Raw genomic sequence first — 16,875 nt, 5'->3', positions numbered from 1 at the left:
AAATGAGTAGTAAATATGTTAAGAACGGTTCTAAAATGTATATGGATGCCGTGTGATTGTGTTTGATTGGGAAGTAAATTGTTTGATTTAGATCAAGAGCTTAGAGGATCAAAGTCGGATAAGGGAAAAGAGAAAGTAAACGAATAGCCGTGGATATCTAGTCGTCGACCACTTCCGAGGTAAGTTTTAAGTGATTAAACGTTGAGTAAATTCAATCATAATAGGACACAATGAGTTGATTTAATAAGATATGATGTGGCCATGATATGTTTTAGACTCAAATGGTGAGTTCATAAGTGTTTGGACTTGGAAATTTAAGAGCAAATTGTAATATTTTGCTTAGGACAGCAGCAGTAACGTGATTTTAGAAAATCACCATAAATTGATGGTGTGGAATTATAGGCTGAATAAAATATGTAATCAAAGCTTAATTAGTCTAGTTTCTTATAAAAGAGACCGTGTGAGCAAAGAAATTTCCTATAAAGAGATATTTAAAGTTGAGTGGGACGGTGTCAGAATGACTCCGAAATCCCCTGTTCGGTTTTTAGAAAATCATTATAATTTGTACAAAAATGTTTATAAGATAAAATTTATATTATTAGACTCCATAATGAGTCTAGTTTCAAATGAAATCCAATAGAACACATTTTGAATTCTGTACAATGAGTAATTTGATTCGTAGTGAAGAGTGGTCAGATTAGTCAAACAGTGAAATAGGGGAAATTTTAAGAAAAATCTGGTATTGATTGGCCAAAGCTAAAATTCTGAAAATTTTATGGATGGAAGATATATGAGTCTATATTCAGGGAAAATTAACGGCAATTGATTTTGAGTTTTTTAGCTCCAGCTATAAATAATTTAGTGACTATTGCTCAGGAAAACAGCTTGTAGTGAATATGTGAATTTGTTGTAAACATTGATGAAACTAATTGAGTTGCTTATAAGCTGTTGCGGAAATTGATGTATGAGATAAGTGTATGTGGTAAAGCCGAATGGCTAATGTGAAATATGTATGAGATAAGTATATGTGGTAAAGCCGACTGGCTAATGTGAAATATGTATGAGATAAGTATATGTGGTAAAGCCGAATGACTAATGTGAAATATGTATGAGATATGTATATGTGGTAAAGCCGAATGGCTAATGTGAAATATGTATGAGATAAGTATATGTGGTAAAGCCAAATGGCTAATGTGAAATATGTATGAGATAAGTATATGTGGTAAAGCCGAATGGCTAATGTGAAATATGTATGAGATATGTATATGTGGTAAAGCCGAATGGCTAATGTGAAATATGTATGAGATATGTATATGTGGTAAAGCCGAATGGTTAATGTGAAATATATATATGAGATATGTATATGTGGTAAAGCCGAATGGCTAATGTGAAATATGTATGAGATATGTATATGTGGTAAAGCCGAATGGCTAGTGTGAAATATGTAGGCGATGTGTGTATATTGTGGCCGAATGACCAAATGTGAAAGGTGTGTATTATTAGATATTTGATGAGGCAAATGAATTACAAATATGACAATGATGTGAATGTTGTAACATGTGATTAAATGTACATGAAACTTGGAAATATATTCGGGTAAGACCGATGACTACGTGTGGAGATTTTGTCCGGTAAGACCCGATAACTTCGTGTGGAGATTTCATCGAGCTAAAGGTCTCACCGATAATTCGAGTAGAGGTTAAAGCTATAAGACTTCGTAATAAGAATTGCTTATAAATATATTCAATGCGAAAGGTTAAACAGGTATGTACTCCAAGTTTATATGTGAGCTTGATTTGAACTAAATCATAAGGTAGTTATGTGATGCATACGAGAGCAATCTATGAGACTATTCCTATGATTATGTGACATCCGATCAGTGTGAGAGGTTATGTGAAATTATACAATATATCCATGTCACATGAGCTCACTTTTATGTGAAAGTTTATCTGCCTATTGTATATGATGAGATGTGCATATTCGGTAAAGGGATGGTAGGCCTGAAGGAAGAGTGAAATAAAAATACGAACAACTATATTATAATTTGATTGTTATCTGTTGACACTGCTTAAAACTTACTAAGCATTGTAATGCTTACTCCGTTTACTTTGTTTTCTCTGTTTTATAGATCTCATTTCGAAGCTACAGGCTCGGGGATCGTCAGCAACTAGTCACACTATCACTATCCACTGTTTGTTACTGTTATGTTTAGAATTATTTTATGGCATGTATAGAATAGACCAGTGGCCGAAGAATATTTTGGCTAATGTATATAAGCCATGCGAAAATGGCATTTTTTTTTAATGTGTACTTATAGAAGTTTAAATTGTATCCCTGACTGTCTTTAGTACTTATCTAAAGGAATGTTCAAAAAAAAGAAAAAAATATACTGTTCTGATATGAGTTTCAAGTCCGGTAATGCCCCTTTACCTATTCCGGCGACGGATACGGTATTTGGGGTGTTACAGGAGGGGTAAGTTTTAAGCTTAGTAAGTTTGCATATTATAAATTTGCACATAATCTTCAATTGATCATGGGCATATCTTACTCATTTGCATCCTTATTGATAATGCATCATGAACCGAGCTCATTTCTCATGAGTTTTGCGTACGTACTTGTACCATTTCATAACGTAATCATAGCCTTTCACATAATTAACATAACCTTTAAATCACCCGTTGAACCACTTAGAATGCTAAAGGATACCCGGGAAATCTAGTACACATATTAAGATGCCAATGCCATATCCCATATATGGTTTTACATGGGATCAATATATCGATGCCGATAGCCCAGTTATGGTCTACACGATATCCTGTATCGATGCCATGTCGCAGACATGGTCTTACACGAAATCACATATCGATGCCATATCCCAAATACGGTCTTACACAAAATCACACATAACCCTAATGTCATGACATTTGTATCCTATCTATTCCTAAGGTTCAACCGGAAATTTTATCACATCGAATCTTCGTCGAACATACTCATAACAGCAATTAAACAATTCATGCAATATCAAATAATAAATGCATAATATAAAGTTTCATTATTTACACACAAACTTACCTCGGTACAAAATATGGACAACTAATTCGATATAGTCCAAAATCTTATTCTTTCTCCGGTCTAGGTGCGGACTCCGTTTTTCTTGATCTGTAATAGAAAATTTAGCTCATTTAATCATCACATTGTTCAAATCAATCCAAAAACCATACTTTGAAAATTTTATAATTTTGCCCCTAAACTTTGTCCCTAAGCTTGTAAAATGAAACGTACTCATTTTATTTGCTGCCCAAGCCTAGTCGAACCTATATCATGCTTATACTAGCCCACATTTTTCATCAAATCACATTTCTACTACTCATTTTTACAACTTTTACAAATAAGTCCTTTTTAGGTGTTTTCATGAAAAACCACTTAGTAAAAGATGTTTATCACACATGAAACTTTCATATTCCTGCATTAAACATCAAAATACATGCATGTCACACATGGGTAAGTTTTTTAACATGAACCCTAGCTAAAAATAATGTAGAAATAGCTAGATCGGTTGATGACAACATAAAAAATGCAAAGAACATTAAAAACAGGGCTAGGATGCACTTACTATCAAGATTGGAAAGTGAAGAAACCCTAACTATGGAGAGCTTCAAATTTTTGGCCCTAGCTTGAAGAAGATGAGCAAATTTTGCTTCATTTTTCCCTTTTTAATCTTTTAATTACTAAATGACCAAAATGCCCTTTTACTAAACTTTTAATTTTTACCTATCTATTCCTATTTTTGTCCATAAAATTAGAAATTGGGAAAATTTATATTTAAGGACCTCTAATTAGTAATCCATGGCAATTTCATGCTTAAAGCTTCTAGAACTCACATTTTGCAACTTTTGCAGTTTAGTCCTAAATGTCAAATTGGACACTTTATCAATTTAATTTCTTCGTGAAATTTTCACACAATCATGAAAATATTTCATAGGCATCAACCTATTCATAAAATAATAATTTCTACTTCAGATTTTTTATCTCAAAACCATTATTCCGACTATGCCCAAAATTGGGATGTTATAGGATCACTCCCCTTGGATGGCAATAGGTGATTTTAATGCAATTCTCTCTATCAAAGATAAAAAAAAAAAAAAGGTGGTAATATCATAGGGAAGATATGCCCATTCTTTGGAGACTTCATGGAATCTAAAAATCTTCAAGACTTAAGATTTCAAGGACCTTCATTCACTTGGCAACGAGGAGGTGTCTTTGAAAGACTAGATTGAGCAATAGGAAATACAGCTTGGTGTTTCCTCAATGATTAATAACACACCTAACTCGAATAAAGTCTAATCATAGGCCATTGTTAGTAAACATTAATCCAGATCTTAAACTCCCTAGAGGACGACCTTTCAGGTTTCTCGCAGGATGGGCACAACATCAAGACTTTTCCAACATCGTTAAGAGTTCAAGGAAATATGAGGGGCATATGTATTACTCTCTATATCAACTCACTGAAAAGCTTAAAGGCTGGAATAAAAATTTTCTACGGGCACATTGGATACTGCAAACAAAAATTGATAAAATCTTTAAGCTCAATACAAGCAAAACTTGAGAGATCTTACTCGTATCCACTGGCCCAGAAAGAAATAAATATTAGAGATGAGCTAGAGAATGTTCTTAGCCATGAGGAATTACAATGGAAGCAGAAATCTAGATGCGAGCAGCTCAAACATAGGGATAGGAATACAAAATTCTTCCATAGTCGTACATTACACAAAAGGAAGATTAATCGCATTAGTGCACTCCGCAACATAAACTGTGATTGGCTCTATGACCCAAAAGATATCCAAAAAGAGGCGATTAATTACTTCTAAAAACTATATGGTGAAAAACCAAATAAACTAGGAAAATTACCCCCAAGTCAATTTCCACCATTAGAAGCTAGCGACATAGAATTCTTACCAAAGGAAGTCATGAATGAAGAAATTAAAAAAACACTTTTTGATATGGCCCTTTTAAAGGCACCTGGAAGTGATGGTTACCATGCTTATTTCTTTTAGAACCAATGGGAAAATATAGGAGAAGTAGTCGACACTTAAGTCAAAGATGTTTTTAAAGGACATCTCATTGATCGAGATATTAATAGTTCTAATCCTAAAGGTTGTCCAACCAGAAAAAATATCTCAATTTAGACCTATAAGCCTTTGCAACGTCCTTTTATAAGCTAGTCATGAAAATAATTGCCAGCAGATTTAAAATAATCTTTCCTAAAATTATTTCTCAAGAACAAGCAGGTTTTATTGCTAGAAGAAACATTACAGATAATATTACAATAGCTCAGGAGGTCATACACTCGATGCATGGAAAAAATAAGAAGTGGATGGCAATCAAGATTGATTTAGAAAAAGCTTACGGCAGAGTCCATTGGGATTTCATTGAAAAATCAATTCAAGTAGTTGGAATACCAGATTACCTACACAGAGTTATTATGTCAGCCATTACAATAGCTACTATGCAAGTTCTATGGAATGGAATACCTACGGAAAAATTCAAACCTGAAAGAGGAGTCCGACAAGGGTGCCTGTTATCACCGTACTTATTTGTTCTATGCATGGAATGGCTAGGGCATAGCTTTCAATCCTCTATTGCTTCAGAAAATTGGAACCCTATTAAATTACCTAGATCTGGACCCAATTTGTCACATATTTTCTTTGAAGATGACTTGGTGATTTTCTCAAAAGAAAATATCAAACATGGCATACTACTAAAGAATATTCTAGATCAATTCTGCAGTTTTTCAGGACATTATGTCAACACAAGGAAAACTAACATATTTTTTTCAAAAGGAGTGGCCGAAGATCTAATTGATAGACTTAATAGAATATTAGGGTATCAAAAGGTACAAGAATTGGGTAAATATCTAAGTATCCCTTTATTCCATAAAAGAATCACTAAGTCCACAGTTCAATTTGTGATCGAAAAGGTTCGGTCTAAATTGTGCAATTGGGATGCAAAACAACTTTCCTTGGCTGGCCGCTTGACTCTTGTTCAATTGGTACTCTTAACCATCCCCAATTTTTTCATGCAATCCATGAAAATCCCAAAAAAGGTATATGAAGAAATTGAGAGATTAGCAAGACAATTCATCTGGGGATCTAATACAGGAGGAAGGAAACTAGCACTTGTGGATTGGCAAACAATATGCCAGCCTTGTACATTTGGAGGTCTAAGATTGAGACGTTTGCATGAACAAAATAAATCATTCTTGCTAAAAATAGGACTTAATCTCATCTCCAATCAAACTGCACTACGGACGCGTGTGCTACGATCGAAATACGGAATGAAATATGCGTTCCCTGAAAACCTAAGGAAGGGGAATAGTTTTGCACTATAGAGAGCAATTGAGCAAATTTGGCCTTTATTGAAAGACAACCTCTACTGGTCGGTTAATAGTGGAGCAGGCTGAAAAGACATCTGGATCCCTTCAGTTGGACCTCTAGTTAAACAAGTTCAGAATCCAAGTCGTCCAATAAGTAAGTGCTTACTTAAAGACATGGTAGTAGAGGAAGGGGTCTGGAATTTAGAAGCTTTTAGAGAATATTTAGCAGAAGAAATAGTGTAAAAAATTATTGAAATACCTCCCCCACATCAGCTAGCGGGACCAGATAAAGTTAGATGGATTCCTACCTCCAATGGAATTTTCTCAATCAAAACTGCCCACCAAACGATAACAGAAAATACATAGAATAATCAGGATAAGAGGTGGAAGAAAATTTGGAAACACCCAGGTCCCCAGCGTATTCTTCCTTTGGTTAGCCTGCAAACAACGGGTACTCACAAACCTAGAAAGATCACGAAGAGGACTCAGTTATCACAAACCTAGCCAGAGAAGTCTGGATGAACATTGTCCCTGTAAACTGGCAAACAAAATTTTTTTTCTAGTAACATCTTTGAATGGGTGGAGGAAAATTTAAGACATAATAAATGGCTGATATGGGCCAAAACTTCCTAGCCAACACTCTTCGGACTTATTGCATGGCGTATATGGAAGAATAGAAACCTATTTGTTTTTCAAGGCATAACATGAAGCTTATCAGAGACACTCAAGATCTCTGTTTGTTGGGCAAGACAGCATACAAGTTTATATATGAGGGATCCATCTCAAGAATTCAATGAAGAAATTGAGCAAGACTCAAGAATAGCTGTAGAATAGAGATAGTGTTTTAATTTTTTCTTTTCAATTAGTTTACTTTTTCCACCAAAAAAAAAACAAAATTAAAGTTATTTGGTACATTATAAATTTCAAAATAAAATATATGTCATCTTTTGAATGGTGTTTAGGAAATTTAAACATCACAGTAAATGCCAAGAGAAAATCTAATATTTCCATTACTACTTATTTTCAACCACACTCCAGACTATAACCTTTATTTTAAATTATCCTCATAAAGCATTTTTATTATATTTTATACTATTGAAATTATATCAATTAGGTCATTTTATTATTAAAATATTTAATTTAATACGTCAAATCTTATGTGGATTGCCACATAAATTTTAAAAGTAAAAGCTTCAATGTAACTAGAAAGAGAAAACGATAAAACATTTCTAAAATTTTGTAACCTCAAAATCAAAATTTTTACGGCATCCATGCTTACAATATTCATTTTCTTTAAAAAATCACTTTAAATTATGTCATACAACATCTTATGAGTCATTTAATGGTTCTATTAACAATTTTAATAATGAAAGGACCCAATTAATATAACTTTAATAATCTAGATATATAATTAAAACATTTAAAAGTTTAGAGACCAATTTAAAATTGGAAGTGTTTACTGCAATTAACTTAAATTTACATAAATTCATTCTATTGTTTATTTAAGTTTGTTTTGTTTTATGTTATTTTTATCTCATCAAAGAATTATAAATTTTATATATTTTTTATAGCATAATGATACATCTTATGTTGATCTTTATACAATTGTATCTATTTGTCACCTTCATAATTTTTTTATTTGTATTTTAAAATTCACAATGATTCCATTTTAAGCTTAAATTATGTTTCAATATTGAAGTGAAATAAAGAAATTTGAATTGTGAAGTGATTTTTTAAATTAAATCATTTATTAAAGTTATAAAGCCCAATGCTTAATATTGTTCTTCTATTTCACTTTAACTTCCTTTTAAGATATTTTTTTATTCTTGTCAAACATTTAGAATAAATAAATCTAAACCTCAAATAAATAGAGGTTTTCATGAACTAACAAATGATTAGTAATTTTCTTTCATAAAATTAAAACTTCTTAAGTGCTGTTTGGTGTCATTGGAATACAATATACTATTTCTTTTTCGAACACAAGATTTACAATTACAATAATCACACTAATAATAACAATTTTTAAATAAAATGTTAAAATTCTAATCAAAATTTCAAGAATTTTAATATTATAAATACAATCAATCATAATTTCTTCAGAATTTATACTAATCAAACCTAATTATTAACCAATCACGATATTTAAATCTCATAAAAATAATATCCCAAAAGAATTACATAAAAAGATTAATGCTTTGTTTGATAAGCCATTGAAAACAATTAAATTTGAAAGTTAAAATTTTCATATATTTACTTTTATTAAACATGTTTGATAATTTATAATAAAACACAAATGGTAAGATTTTTAAATGAAAAAATGTGAAAACTGATAAGTGAATAAAAACTACTTATGTAAAAAATTTCAATTTTTTTTATTTTATTTCTTTTAACATTGTCTTTTAAAAATTTGCCTTCAAAATTTTAAAAATTATACTTATCAAAAATCTAATCATATTTTATACTTAATTTTTTAAAAAATATATATTAACTTAAATTTAGTACTTAATTTTTCAATATTTATTTTTCAACATTTAATTTTTCAGTATTTAATTTTTCAATTTATCAAACAATACCTAAAATTCTATTCTATCATAAAAATAAAAAAAGTCACAATTCTATTTTTTTAGAGATTAATCAATAAAACATGAAAAGAAAAGCATATGCTACCAAATTGGGGACCAACATGAAAGTATCAAAATATTGAACACCTATCTTGTAAAAATTCAAGAGAGTGAAAAATAAATAAATAAAAATTAATAGTAATGTAATAAGAGTTGAAACAAAATAAAAGGTTAAAATTTTTAGGTTTTAGATGGGGTAGAAAGGTCCATTTATTTTTATATAAAAATTATTTTATAAAATAATTATTTTCAAAAATTCTTGAAGATTTATTTAAAAGATTTCTATATTTTTAGAATTAATACTCAACTATATAGTTTTTTAAATAATAATAAATTAAAAAATCTTACTGGCATCCTCCACTGATTATACTTGCATTCATATTCTCTTCAGCATAGTTTGTCACAATGATTATTTTCCATTTTAAAGTATCTTATTTAAATTTCACACGTTTATATATTTACTTCTCATTTATATTGTTCTATATTCGATTTATAAATAGCTTTACATTCTATTAGTAAACCAGATGATCATATATTAGAAAAAAAAGTTAAAAATTAAATTTATTTAACTTCATTTTTATTATATGATATATCTTATTTATCAAAAATATAAATAATTACGGAGTGCATCAAATATTTCTTTATCTTTTAATAATTTGAGAAAGAGAATAAAATCACTATAAATCGAACTCAAACTCTCAATATTCTATTAAAACAAAAGATTATTAACCTTAATGTTAATCTTTCAGATTTTTATATCGTATGCATCATATATTTTGCATTATCTTATTTTTCTAAATTTGACATATTTTGCATTGACTTATTTTTCCTAAATTTGACATATTCAAGTAGGATTTAGTATTGAATATACTGTCACTATACTTTTATTTCATAAACAACCTTAAAAAGTCATCATGTCCATCTTCTTAAAATATTATTTTTACTAAAATAGAGAATTTTACTGTACCTATGTGAAATCTAAGAATTTCAATGACAATATAAAGAATTTTACTCCATTCAAAATACTCATACCAAATTTTATTCCACCCAAAATACTCTTATTATGTTAAGAGTTATTTTAATTATTAGTATTTTTATCCTATTTTTAAATAACTTAATTTCAACGGAAATTTCATAAATTACACCCAAAGTCTCCAAAATCACTAAATTATTAATACATTCAGATTTCGACCAACTTCAAAAATTACAAAATAATTATTAAACTATTTAAAAAATTTTATATTATTAAACTCTTCAAAATAAAATTTTAAATCACCAAACTATTCGAAAATTTTCAATAAATCACTGAATTATTAATTTTTTCAACCTATCAAACTCCAATCGACAATAAGATGACTCAATACTCATCAACAAATAAAACACACCTTAATCTAAACCCCAATTGACAATAAAATGACTCAATACTCATCAACAAATAAAACAAACCTTAATCCAAGTCCATTTAACGATCATTACTAAAAATCGAACAAAAAAACTACTTGGCTTTGGTTGCTATTTCATCAGGAAAAAAACTTATGTTTTAGCTATATGATAATGGCTTATGCCAATAAATTACGTATCTAATGGCAAAAAGAAGGGTAAACTACAAAAATAGTCACTTTTGTTTGCCTCATGTTACATTTTAGTCATTTATGTTTGAAATGTTATGTTTTAGTCACTTATGTTATTATTTTGTTATGAAGTGATCACTCTTCCGTTAAGTTCTGTTATCTCCCTAACAGTAATCCTACGTGGCAGTCCAACTAGATTTTACTGAATCTGCTAATACGTACTTCATCCAGATGATGTATGTATTACCGATTCACTAATATGATTATATATATATATATATATATATATATATATATATATATATATTTATGCATGTATTACATTACAAAAACAAAATTTTAAATACTTATACTTAATAAATCATGTATCTCATTACAATAATTGTTATTTTCCAACTAATATATTATATTATAATTTTATTTCTTATTTAATTTTTAATTTAATTTTAATAATGCATACTTTATCCGTATGAAGTATGTATTAGCGATTCAAGAATACGATTATATATATATATTTACGCATATATCACATTACAAAATAAAATTTTAAATACTTATACCTAATAAAACATATATCTCATTACAATAATTATTATTTTTCAAATAACATATTGTTTTATAATTTTATTTCTTATTTAATATTTTAATTTAATTTTAATAATACATACTTATCCGGATGAAGTATGTATTAGTAAATTCAATAATATCTAGTTGGACTGCCACGTAAGATTACCGTTAGGGAGATAAAAACTTAACGGAAGAGTAGTCACTTCGTAACAAAATAAAAACATAAGTGACTAAAACGTAACATTTCAAACATATGTGACTAAAATATAACATGAGACAAACAAAAGTGACTATTTTTATAGTTTACCCTAAAAAGAAAGAAAGAAGAAGATAGAAGGCTGATAATTTCGCTTAACACCTGAAGACGATTAGAAGTTAATGACAACTTTGATTTAAGGAGAACAAAGGAGCTCTTTTTGGAATGAGGAGGAGGTCAGGTTTCGAAAGAATTTCATAAATCAATCTTGTAAGGAAGGATGTACAGTAAGGAATATATTTTCTGACATAACTAAGGTTTTCCAAATTTGTTTTAGTAGTCCCAAAAGCATTACCATAGGTAGATTTGATTAAAGAGAACTGGAAAAAAAATGACAAGATGCCTAGCTATTTTAATATTTTAGTATGAATTATAAAGATAACAATAGCGGGCATTAGTAACTGAAAAATAGGCTCTTTTGAACTAACCATGCCAGAAATCAGCTGAAGACAAGAACAGTTAGCGGCATAGCCTAATAATATTTTACCAAGTCCAAGCTTTTCAAGTCAACGTTGTTTTCTTCTTGATGCTATTTCCGAGGCCCAAGCTTTTCCAACTTCAGTCTGGAACTTCCCTGTAATATAAGTTAATTACCTTTATTAGCAGCCAAAATCAAGTTTGCTCATGAATAATGCAAATTATTAGTTTTAAATCAACCAAGCAAGTTTAGGTTAAATACTAAAGATAGAATGACATCTATGTACATTAATAAGTTTGCTGAGGTAAGCTATCGTTAACAAAGCGTTTCCCAGTTTCAAGGTCAAAAAGAGATGAGGACTAATGAAATTTTGTTTTAATCGGAAATGGTTTCCTCAACAGAAGCTTAAAGAAGCAGAGCGTGAAGAATCCTTTCACCTTTACCAAGTAGGTAAGATCATTTTTCTGAATCCTGTATCACCTCCAAAACAGTCAGACAAAACCTTTCTGATTGCACTTCCCATTCTCCCAACTCTTACGTCGCTCCAAATTCCACTACTTAAACAGCATCATTATATAACGTCTTAAGTTCTTAAGCATTGTATTCGCCTATAAGCATTTTTTTTTTCTTTTGCTCTCAAACTTTTCTAAATGCTACTCGTCTTAAAACCACTAAGTATTATAATGACATATTCTATTAGCTCCGCTGCTTATCTTCATTTTAATTTTGTCTTTCAGGTGAATCATATTATGCAATGTCAAACGGCATTTAACAGATATGTCCAGATTGAACCAATGAAACGTCGAAGGGCTTAATTGAACATCTAAAACCAATTAAAAGGTAAAATTCAGTTACTGAACTGGTCTTTCAAATTTATTCTATTTTTGAGTTTAAATGTCTTAAAAATTATTAAAATCCATTATGGAAACAAAAAAGAAAAAAGAAAAAGTAAAAACCACAGAACCGCAAAAGGTTTAAATTACATACCAGCAGTTGACTGGAAAAACTCATCCAAATCCACCCCTTGCTCTGCATAAGTCAAGATGAAACATTGTTACAATGAGTAATGACTACAGAGATTAGTTATAATTGAAAAGTAGGCGCAAATTTTGAAAAATAAATAATTTAAAAAGACAGTATATCTTAATTTTCTAGAATGTTAAGACATTCCACAGCATATGAAATGCATGCACCACAAGTCCATCACATAGATTATTTAAGGTCAGAAGCCAGTGTAATGTATGCAAGAAGGCTTTGAATTTAAACAGAAACACTAATCAAACTAAAAAAGAAAGGTAGTTGACAATTAATAATTTACGATCTGTTAAAATGGTCATCCCTGTCAAAAATGCACATGAAGCCCAAGATCCAGGAACAAAAATATGATGAAATAAATCTCAGCAGCAAACAAGAGACATTTATTTCATCTCAGCAACATATGATATCAGAATGATTTTAAATTTTAAGCGTTAGGTTGTACTGATGCCTCATTTATAAGGAAAAAGCTGATCTATTACGTATGTATTAGAATAGTTACACATAAAATAAATAATAGTTAGTACAAATTTAAACTTGAAATTAGAAAAATGAGTAAAAACTCTAGTAAAATATAAGAGCTCTTCAAAATAAGTGAAAATTTTTCCTTCTCTTTGCTAAAAATAAGTCATGAGAGTAGCTAAATATTACCAATTTAATTAGTTTATTGCTAACTCATATACTAAAACATGTGTAAAAAATAGGCTTAATGATAAATTTAGCCACTAACGTTTGCATGTTTTGTCAAAATGGCCCTTTTTCGAGCCTTTTTTGGCCGTCAACCTTTGTTTTTTTTTTCAATTCGCTTTTTCTAATAGATTTAATGAATAAATTCAAGGTTTCAATTTTTCTTTTCCTTCAAAAGGTTTCAATCTTTCTTTTCTTTCAAAAGGTTTCAATCTTTCGTACATTTGTTTATGAGAAGTTTTTCTACTAAGTTAATTTTTTTAGATATTTATGTTTATTTTCTTTAAATTAAGAGTTATTTTTCAATTTAATGTATTATTTATTTATTTTATTATTTTCCACATCTAATTATCTTATTGGTTATCTAAGTAATAAATTATATCTCATTAAAATATTCCACATATGAAATTCCACATCATCCCCGTTAACTTTTTTAATGGTATTGAAAAAAAGAACAAAGGTTGATGGCCAAAAAAGGCTAAAAAGTACAATTAGGGCCATTTTGACAAACGTTAGTGGCCAAATTTTTCATTAAACCTAAAAAATAATACTCCTACCAAATGTAGCATGATCGTATTAATTTTATAAAAAACTAATTTACCATCTTAGTAAATAAATCAGCAATAATAATTCCAATACTCAGCTTTCATTAAGACCATCAAAACCTGGCTTTATCCTACATTGCCTCTAAGCTTCAAACACTCCTTTTCCTTTTTCCTTTTTTCTTTCTCCCCAGCTTGGCTCTCATTCATAGAAAGCTATAGCTTATTCTTGAGAAATGTTTAAAACTATTTAATGTTTCTGTAAGCCATATGTTTAAGGTGAATTGCCATTATGATCAGATCATAAACACTGATGCTTATGCAAATATGCAATGATAAAAAATCAAGGGAAAAAGTCAAGAACAAGAAGTCTTACCATTCTCATATTCTAAGGCTTGAAGTATCATCTCCACCTGCATGTAACAGGACAACCCAACATCAAATTAGAAAGCATTTATCAGCTTAGAATACTATGATTACAGACCTAAAAATATGTTTATAGGTAGCTACTGATAAAAAATCACCAACATCAGTTGAAATAGGATTAAACTCGCAATAATTTGAGGTCTAAATGCTATAATCAAAGGAGAACTAAACTGAATATGCATAGAGATTGGTGAATGAAAGATTAATTCATCATATGTACTGAAGATGAGATAAACACAAATAAGCAGAATACAAAATGAAAATTGAACAACTTATAACCATAGGTTGGAAACAAAACAATTACTATTTTTATCATCATACAAGTAACTAAGCATGCTACTCATCATCACTTCTAGAGCATAATAAAAGTGTAATAAATGAGATGTTCCGTTTTATTGATAAATCATGAATAATAGAAATATAAAAACACTAGCATTACATACCTTGTCAAAGTCTTTGACGATTTTGGCTTCAGAGGAAGTATTTTCTTCATATTCCATCCATAATTCCTCTATTTCTTTCGCTGCAATCAATTAAGCAGAAATATTAGGTCGAATTATACATCATTATGAGATTCAAGTTCAACCCATCTCCCCCCCAACCCTGCCCTCATTTTTCATAAACGACTATGAGTTAAAAGAAAGAACAATTAGGTAAACCTCTAGACCCTCCACCAAGTAATTTGCACATATGATCTAAGGCTTCACGCTCTCTTCGACTCTTCTCAGCCTTAGAAATACCATCTGAAGGGGTAATATCACCAACTATGGCTGTTCAAACACATAGATAAATACAACATTGTGATTATGGTAAGCTAAAAAAATCATATTTATACAAACAAATCAATTTTTAATTTGTTTAAAATTAAGCTAAAAAACCTTTTTTTAATCTAACCTTCAGCGATATCATGAACAATGGCCATTTTAACACACCTAAATAAATTAGAAGAAGAAGTAGAAGAAACCTCTCAGTCAAAGAATTAACTGAAATTTGTAAAATATTAAGGGAAAAAAAGGGTAGTACAACTAACTTGTCTTGATCAATTCCAGGAATATCAGAAGCAATTAAAGCCATTAATCCCATTCGATACATATGATCAGCTATTGATTCCGGATTCTGTACATCTCTCCGCACCCACCCCGCTCGTTTCGTCGTCTATTCATTCCAACAATAATAATCACGTTACAGAACTATATCAAATTAAAAGAAAATACAAGGAAAGAAATTATTCAATTTTTTTTGAGTGAATAATTTAAAAAATACCTTGAGGCGATGACAGAGAGTGAGAAAATCGATGGCAGAGGAAGCGGAGGGGGGAGAAGGGGCAGCAACGTCATTGGAAGGATTGATATCGTTACCGTTGGTGAGGGAAGAAGATGATGAGGAAGCCATTCGGAGAAAAGAGAAGGCAGTGGGGGGAAGAGAGGTGTGGGCGAGGAAAGATTTGAGGCTGAGTTGAGTTGAGGAAGTGAAAGAAGGGACTAGGAATGCCAGTGAGAAGGCTCTACAAGGAAACACTATTCGGCTCCCACTCCCCATCTTTTTCTTTTTTCGGATTTTCTTTTTCGTTTCCCTCTTATTTTAATTAATTAATCTGATTCGTTGCGGCAAATATCAAATTTTTGGTGGAAAAAATGGTATAATCCAGAATATTGATTCAAAAGTTCGATCTGAACATCCACGTCACCATCTATGCGGCAATTGACGGTCCACAATCTACAGCTGACCTCGCATTTTATTTTATCCTTTATACACGTTTTAGTACTAATTATATAGATTTTCTGATACCTAAATTTTTATCGAATATTGGTAAATATTTTTATGTCCAAAAGCTAAATATAGGAAAAAAAAAAAAAAAAAAAGGGAAATTCGAATAAAGGATGAAGTAGACTTCACGAGGATAAAGCTCAAAAAAATAGAAAAACTAGTAAGTGATTTGTCGTAATTTGGTATAGCAGATTAAATTAGTTTTCACATTTAAGAAGTTTAAATACAATCAATTTTATTATGTTTTAATTAAATTTTAATAGTTTCGTTTACATTAAATAAATTTTTATTTGAGTTTTTTATTAACCTTACGGTCGAATAAGGCCTAAGGTGAGCTAATATACTTAGTGAGTGTGCATGAGACCATCAAAGGGCATACAAACTTAATATTGGTCATGGTGTTGCAATATGGGGAGTTCGATATCACAACTTAGGGAGCAAAGTATAAGAATTCTGAGACTACCTATAACAGCCTATTTTTCAGTGGTGACGTAACAGTAGTTTTAGGACCACAAATTTTCGCCATATCGACCCGTAAATATTATTTATAGAATATTTACAGAGTCATTAGAGTCATATTAATTTTTGGTTAAGAAATTTTAACATTTAGAT

General features: G+C 30.2%; 1 protein-coding gene across 1 annotated transcript; it reads right to left on the bottom strand.

Moving 5' to 3' along the window:
* Positions 1-11,655: 11,655 nt before the first annotated feature.
* LOC108480572 (uncharacterized) lies at positions 11,656-16,105 on the bottom strand. Its single transcript, XM_017783609.2, has 8 exons — positions 15,760-16,105; positions 15,527-15,651; positions 15,391-15,428; positions 15,156-15,266; positions 14,940-15,019; positions 14,447-14,483; positions 12,794-12,835; positions 11,656-11,962 (listed from the first exon to the last, which is right to left on the bottom strand). The coding sequence occupies exons 1-8, from the start codon at positions 16,033-16,035 to the stop codon at positions 11,895-11,897; spliced, it is 777 nt and encodes a 258-aa protein (XP_017639098.1). The 5' UTR covers positions 16,036-16,105; the 3' UTR covers positions 11,656-11,894.
* Between the last annotated feature and the right edge of the window lie 770 nt (positions 16,106-16,875).

The sequence above is a fragment of the Gossypium arboreum genome, chromosome 4 (assembly GCF_025698485.1).
Source record: "Gossypium arboreum isolate Shixiya-1 chromosome 4, ASM2569848v2, whole genome shotgun sequence".
In the NCBI taxonomy this organism is placed as follows: domain Eukaryota; kingdom Viridiplantae; phylum Streptophyta; class Magnoliopsida; order Malvales; family Malvaceae; genus Gossypium; species Gossypium arboreum.
This window is presented reverse-complemented; position numbering and strand designations above follow the sequence as displayed.